Raw genomic sequence first — 7,961 nt, forward strand, 5'->3', positions numbered from 1 at the left:
ACATAGTAAGACTGCCTCAAAAAAAAAAAAAAAAACCAGAAAACTTGGCCTCAGGTGGTAGTGTGTACCTGAATCAGGAGGATCTCTTAAGCCCAGAAGTTTGAGGTTGCAGTGAGCTATGATGATGCCACCGTACTCTGTTGGAGCAACAGAGAAATACTGGGTCTCAAGAAAAACTCAAAATAGTGTCTGACACACTTAGTGGATGTTAGTAGTTACAGGAATTCTGCCAGTAAGATTAAGTAAGGAAAGAAGAAATTGTTGCTGAATAAAAAATAGTCATTAATGAATGATCCTTATAAAATTAGCCCCATTCAGACATGTCTCATCATTCAATAGCTTGTTGATATCAGTCTTTCCCTTATTTTGGGTGTTTATATTATAATAAAATGCAAATATAATGCAAATTGATTTTTAGGTGAGATAAAATGGAAATCTTGCAAAAGATTGAGCCTTTCTTAGTCAATTTAAGTAATGAGTGAACTGCCAGAATCACATGCAGATACACTGACAGAAAGCCCCTCTGAAGCATTAGCATTGTGGATGTTTCCAAAAGAGTATTATTTGAATATGAAAGGATTTAGAGGCACTTAGGAAAAATTGATGAAGTTTTCTAATATTTTTACAAAAATGACCCTTTTTATGCTTTTTGCCTTTGTAAAAAAACCCTATTTTCTGCAAAAGGTAAGAACAAGAGAAATTTTATTTTGCTTATCATAGAACTATCAGAATGATATACATTCTCCTAGATTAATTTATGTGAAAATTGTACTTATGTGCTAATTATAATTAAACTTATTTGTTGTGAAAATTGGCATATGGTTTCAATTATAATATAAATTTATTTTCTTTTTTTAGATAAAATCTAAATTATTTCATTATTGTAAAATTTCTTTTTTTCTTTTTTGAGACATTATCTTGCTTGCTTTGTCGCCCTTGGTAGAGTGTCAAGTGGTGTCACAGCTCACAGCAACCTCAAACTCTTGGGCTCAAGTAATCCTCTTGCCTCAGCCTCCCAAGTAGCTGGGACTATAGGCGCCTGCCACAATGCCCGGTTATTTTTAAAGACGGGGTCTCAATCTTTCTTGCTCAGGCTGGTCTGGAACCCGTGAGCTCCGGCAATCCACCTGCCTTGGCCTCCTAGAGTACTAGGATTACAGGCTTCAGCCACTGCACCCGGCCTAAAATTTTCTTTTCTGTCTCCCTTCCTCTCCTTCCTCTCCTTCCTCTCCTTCCTCTCCTTCTCGCCTTTCCTCTTCTTTCTCTTTCATTTTTTTTTGAGATAAAAGTCTTGCTCTGTCACCCAGCTGGAGTGCCCTGGCCTCAGCCTAGCTCACAGCAATCTCAGACTCTTGTTCAGGCCGGTCTCAAACTCCTGAGCTTAGATGATCCTCCTGCCTTGGCCTCCCAGAGTGCTAGGATTGTGGGCATTAGCCACACTACCTTGCAATCATTATTGTAAAGTTTCTTAATTTGTTGCTGGATTACCTATTGGATCATTTGCTTTTGTCATTAAAAATGTATTTTTATACATAAAAATACAATATAAAAATACCATGATATTCTTTTATCTTAAATATAACAGATCTACCTCACTTAAATTCTAAATCTTAGAGGGTAATGATTATACCTTGGTAACATGGACTGTGTTTTATAAGTAGAGTATTACTTGAGTTATATAAGATCTTTGAGAGACCCATTAGGAGGGTTCATGTGTTCTTATCCTTATGAGTTATTCCCAGAATGTTGACTTGCCTCTTATAAATTGAACTAAAAGAAAGCTTGAATTCTAGGAGGCTTGGTGAGAAATGGAAGAATGCAGGAGATGAGTATCACTGTTAGTCCATTTTACACTACTATAAAGGAATATCTGAGGGTGGATGATTTATTTTAAAAAAAGAGGTTTCTTTGGTTCATGACTCTACACACTGTACAAGAAGCTTGGCATCAGGATCTGCTTTTGGTAAGGGCTTTAGGGAGCCTTCACTCAAGGTGGAAGGTGAAGGAGGAGCAGACTTGTCACAGTGTGAGAGAAGTGGGGCAGAGAAAGAGGGGGTTGTCAGCCAGCTCTTGGAACATTTACAAGAGGGGCTTTAACATAGGGAATCAGTGTAACCAGGTTCTTTGAATGAACCATCAGTGAATCCCCAACAACAACAACAAAAAACAGCCAGCTCTTGCATGAACTAAAAGAGTGAAAACTCGGGTGGCGCCTGTGACTCAAAAGGGCAGGGTGCTGGCCCCATATGCTGGAGGTGGCGGGTTCAAAGCCAGCCCCGGCCACAAAAAAAAAGAGTGAAAACTCAACTCATTTTTGTATGGAGGGCAGCAGGCCATTTATGAGAGATCTGTGCCAGTGATCCAGATACCTCCCACCAGGCCCCATCTCCAACACTGGGGATCAGATTTCAACATGAGATTTGGAGGGACCAAACATCCAAACCATATTTTCATTACACCAAGCCATGCTCGCTTGCTCGCGCGCTCTCTAGCTCTCTCTCTCTCTCTTTTTGAATTTTATGAAGCCATGCTCTCTTCAGCACAGGTTCTCAGGAAGAATCAGAATTCTGTATTGAGAAAGTGCTAATGCAGTGTTTCCTATGTTTTAGCTGGTGATGGGTGTGCTCAAGATTGGGTAAATTATAGGACTGATGACTCCGAAGGAGTACTTGTCAACCAGCCAATAAATAATTAATAGGAAATGAGTTTATGTCAACCTGCTAACATTTACTTCACATTTGCCAGAGCCTGTTGTCTGTTTTTTGAAATTAAAAAATAAATAGGAAAAGTGATGTATGTTCCTTAAGCAAAATGATAAATATACAGAAAAAGAGAATGATAAATATACAGAAAAGGGGAAAGAATTCAAAATGTTTACAGACATTTAATTTAACAAGACTTTCCTTCTCTTTCTAGGCTTCATTGGAAAAGTAACTCTTCAGATTCCCTTTTATCGCCCGCATGTGGACCCTTGGGTGATCTCCATATCCAGCCTTCATTTAATTGGAGCCCCAGAAAAAATACAGGATTTCAATGATGAAAAGGAGAAGCTGTTGGAGAGGGAACGCAAGAAAGCACTACTACAAGCCCTGGAGGAGAAATGGAAGGCAAGACAGAGGTCCTTTTGGTCGTAAGAGCAGTTGTGGTGACATGGGAGTCTGCTAACATTGGCTCTTTCCTTTGTAGAATGAACGCCAGCAGAAAGGGGAATCCTACTGGTATTCAGTTACTGCCTCAGTAGTTACGAGAATTGTGGAGAATATTGAAGTAAGTCCTGTTGACTTTTATAAAGTATTCATGTGAAAGGAATTCCTCAGGCTTAAATGTGTTTTGCTTCTTAGTTTCTGGTTTGTTTCTTGTGGGTTTAACTGATACAGAGTGTATATAAGGGCTTATTGCCCAGGGAAAACCTGAAAAGCAAGTCTTGTGGTCTATAGCAGACACAGGTTTTTCTTGCTTCAGCTGCTGTGCAGGCGAGTTTTTGTTTCTCTTGCATTTCACTTATTGCCCACATCATTGAAATCCTGTATTTTTTCTGGGGCTCCAATTAAGTGAAGGCTGGATATGGAGATCACCCAAGGGTCCACATGCGGGCGATAAAAGGGAATCTGAAGAGTTACTTTTCCAATGAAGCCTAGAAAGAGCACTTTGTATTTATTTCACTTATGTTGGAATCCCACTTGCTAAAGGATTTATTTTCCAAGCCGCCAGGTTACCTAAGCTTTGCTAGCTTGTATGGTTTCAGAGCAAATCACAACCCTCTCTGGTTTTCATTTCTTCATCTGTAAAATGAGAGGGTTTGGTTCTGTGGCTTATAGGTGATTACACACACACACAGAGTGAATTGTGAACAGCCCCATGAGTTATTTAAGCTCTCACTGATGTTTCTGGTTACAATTTGATGAATTACAGTGCTGGGGCTGTTGGCCATGTTTTCTGCTTTAATTACAATTTTGTTTTGTCCTCAACGCGATCAGGGTCCATACTCATTTTTATGAATGTCATGAAATTTGGTCCATATTTCTTAACCTCTAGGGTTTTCTTGCAGTTATAAAGTGACATAGGCCAAATGTGTTCAAGGTATGGCATGCCCCCCAAAAATATAGTCTGAGGTGGTTGGCTTCATGACTTTTATAACTTTGACAAAAAGATTGGTACATTGAGGTGACTGCTTTCAACTGTTTTTTTTCTTGTAGAGATGGGAGTCTTGCTATATTCCCCCGGCCGTTTTCAAATATACCTGGCCTCAAGCAGTTCTCCTGCCCCACCCTCGCAAAGTGCTGGGATTATAAGCATGAGCTACCACACCTGGTCAGGGTGACTGCTTTGATTCTATTTAAGGTGGCTATTTTATTAGCTGTCCTTGATTTTTAAAAACTTAGTCATTTTTTTTTTAGTTTTATAGCTTCTTTGAGATATCAGAAAGTTCACCCTTTTGAAATGTACAATTTAGTGGTTTTTAGTATATTTACAGAGTTGTGCTTTGATTAGCACTATAATTCCAGAAGATTTGCATCATTCCCAAAAGAAACCTATGTCCAGGCTGAGTATGGCAGCTCATGCCTATAATCCCAGCACACTGGGAGGGCAAGGTAGGAGGATTGCTTGAGACCGGCCTGGGCAACATAGGGACACCCCACCTATACAGAAATAAAAATTAGCTGGGTGTGGTGGTGTGTGTCTATAGTTCTAGCTACTTGGGAGGCTGAGCCAGGAGAATTGTTTGAGCCCAGGAGTTTGAGGTTTCAATGAGCTATATAACCACTGCCTGGGTGACAGAGGGAGACTGTCTCTTTAAAAAAAAAAACAACAAGAAGGCCACGCCGGTGGCAGGTTCAAACCTGGCCCTGGCCAAATTGCAACAAAAAAATAGCTGGGTGTTGTGGTGGGCCCCTATAGTAGTCTCAGCTACACGGAGGCTGGGATGAGAGAATTGCCTAAGCCCAGGAGTTGGAGGTTGCTGTGAGCTGTGTGACACCATGGCACTCTACTGAGGGCAATAAAGTAAGACTCTGTCTCTACAAAAAAACAAAAACAAAACCAGGAGAAAAAAGAGACCCATATCCACTTAGTAGTCACTGCCAGTTTCCCTTCCTCCACTCCTTGGCAACTCCTAATCTACTTTCTCTCAGGATTTGCATAATCTGGACATTTCATATAAATGTAATCATATAGTATACAGTCTGCTTTCACTTAGGGTAATGTTTCCAGGAGGCATCTGTGTAGTAGCATGTGTCAGTACTCCATTCCTTTTTATGATTAAATAATATATTCCATTGTATGGATTGTCAAAGGTAAAGCCTGACATTGGTTAAAGCAGTGAAAACAGATTTTATTCAGTAATTTTTGACAGCAGGGGAAAAAGCCAAGTTTCAATTTTGACTTTTGTGAAGACGGTTAGGTCTTTTAAAGAGATGATGAGGGTGTAGGGAAAAGAAGTGAGTGAGGACTCGAGTGAAAACTTTCCAAGTGTTGGTCAGTATGAATGTGATTAGGCTGGTGGTGATCAACATTGGGATTATATGGGGGCTGAGTGTGGTGGCTCATGCCTGTAATCCTAGCACTCTGGGAGGCCAGGTAGGTGGATTGCCTGAGCTCAGGAGTTTAAGACCAGCCTGAGCAAGAGTGAGACTCCCATCTCTTGAGCTATAGGTGCCGAGTCCAAGACTCCCGTCTCTTAAAAATAGCCGAGCACTGTGGTGGGCACCTGTAGTACCAGCTACTCAGGAGGGTGAGGCAAGAGAATTGCTTGAGCCCAGGAGTTTGAGGTTGCTGTGAGCTATGATGCCACGGCACTCTACCAAGGGTAACACTCTCAAAAAAAGAATAGTTAGGATTCTGTCCTTACCCAGAGACTGAGAGGCAGAGGCCCACCCCTTTCTGATGATTATAGTTCAAAGAAAAGGTTTTCAGGTCCTTGAGAAAGATACTCCTGAGAGATACAGGTTGAGCATCCCAAATCAGAAAATCGGAAATCCTGCGAAATCTTAACCTTTTTGAGTGCCTATATGATGATTGTGGATTTCAGGATTTCGGATTGGAAAGTATAATACAAATATCTCACAATCTAAAAAAATCTGAAATCTCAACACTTCTGGTCTCAAGTGTTTCAGATAAGAGATAATAAACCTGCACATGTACATCTCTCAGAGGAAGAATTTGCAATTGTAATTATAAATGGTCTTAAAAAAGGGAGACCAGGACCCTATTTTAAGTGTTGGCTTATAAAGCCTGAGTTTTTCCAAGTAGGAATTGAAAAGGAAAATTGTTTTTTTCCCAGGATCTTGCCTTGGGCTCTTGGAGGCCATGTTGAAGTATTACAGTTTGGTCACATCTCTTTTTCTTTTTCTTTTTTCTTTGAGACAGAGTCTCACTGGGTAGAGTGCCATGGTGTCATAGCTTACAGCAACATCAACTCTTGGCTTGGGCAGTCCTGCTGCCTCAGTTTCCCAAGTAGCTAAGCCTGTAGGTGCCTACCACCACACCTAACTAGTTTTTCTATATTTGGCAGACCTGGGGGTCTCACTGTTGCTTGGGGTAGTCTTGAACTCTTGAACTCAAGCAATTCTCCCACCTCAGTCTCCCAGAGTGATAGGATTACAGGAGTGGTGGCCTATTGCCTGACTTCTGATTATAGCCATGATAGTGGGTGTGAAGTGGTAATCTGATTTTGGTTTTGTTTTGCTTTTTTTTGGAGACAGTCTCACTACGTCACCCTCCGGAGAGTGCTGTGGCATCTCAGCTCACAGCAACCTCCAACTCCTGGGCATAAGCGATTCTCTTGCCTTAGCCTCCCAAGTAGCTGGGACTACAGGCGCCCACCATAATGTCCAACTATTTTTTTGTAGCACTTGTCGTTGTTGTTTAGCTGGCCTGGGCTAGGTTCAAACCCGCCGGTCTGGGTGTATGTGGCCAGGGCTATAACCACTGTGCTACGGGTGCCGAGCCTTGTTTTGCATTTTTATTTTTTTAGAAAGGGTTAGCTTTATTTTTAGTAAAGTTTTCAGCCTAAGATGGTCATTCCCATGGGCTGGAAACATGGTTCCGAGACACAAGCCATGCTTCAAGGGAGGAACAGAAGGAACAAGATGTTATACTGAGCTAGGTGATTAAATATTCACATTTATAGGAGTAGTCACGAATATTTATGAAGAGATTATGCTCCTGAGCAATGGGGCTTTTTGTTCTTTTATGGAGGGGTCTGTGTTTAAAAATGGCCACCTTCTATGTCAGAAAGGTGAAACCAGACACAAAAACAGTCTCTGTGCATGTGTAGACTGTTAAAACCACTTCACGGTTGGTGGTCCTTTATCAGGAATGAATGTTGGTGTGACTTCTAGGAAATAAAGCCTAGGGAGGGGTAAAGTGATGCATGTCTGCCTTCTTATCCTGTCATGGCTGGGAACTCAATTTTAAGGTTTCTGCGGAGTCCCCTTGGCTGAGAATGGTCAGTTCAGTAAATGGGGAAATGAGTTTTATGTTTAGTTCATAATGTAAATGGTGGTAGATGGTGGGAGTTTTATTTCTTACTGTTGGTGTTTATACATAAGCAAGAAGAGGAAGCTAGGATTATCCATGTGGTGATGGATTACACATCCGTATAAATTCATGCTTGGCTTAATATAGATGCATATAGTTACACAGAAACTGTAGTTATAGATACATGTACATGGGTTAGACATGTGACACAGGTTGGTGGAAACAGAGTCATCTGTCACTTAATGATATAGGGATATATTCTGAGAACTGCATCATTAGGATTTTTATTATTGGGTACATAAACAACAGAAATTAATTTTCTCATAGTTGTGGAGGCTGAAAGTCTAGGATCTGGGTGCCAGCCGGTGAGGTGCTGGTGAGGGCATTTGTTCTGCCTTCCAGAAGTCTGCCTTCTTTCTTTGTCCGAGGTGTGAGGAGGTGGGTGGGGAGAGAGAGGGGTTTGTGTTTTCTTTTTTTTTTTT

The 7,961-nt window shown here is 41.0% G+C and overlaps 1 protein-coding gene across 1 annotated transcript in view; it reads left to right on the forward strand.

Moving 5' to 3' along the window:
• VPS13D (vacuolar protein sorting 13 homolog D) overlaps positions 1-7,961 on the forward strand; it is a 275,140-nt gene that overhangs the window by 10,836 nt on the left and 256,343 nt on the right. The window contains 2 exon segments of the mRNA XM_023515148.1: positions 2,917-3,107; positions 3,187-3,267. Coding sequence (XP_023370916.1) covers positions 2,917-3,107; positions 3,187-3,267 — 272 coding nt within the window.

This window comes from Otolemur garnettii, unplaced genomic scaffold (genome assembly GCF_000181295.1).
Source record: "Otolemur garnettii isolate 467f Iridium unplaced genomic scaffold, OtoGar3 scaffold00067, whole genome shotgun sequence".
NCBI lineage: Eukaryota > Metazoa > Chordata > Mammalia > Primates > Galagidae > Otolemur > Otolemur garnettii.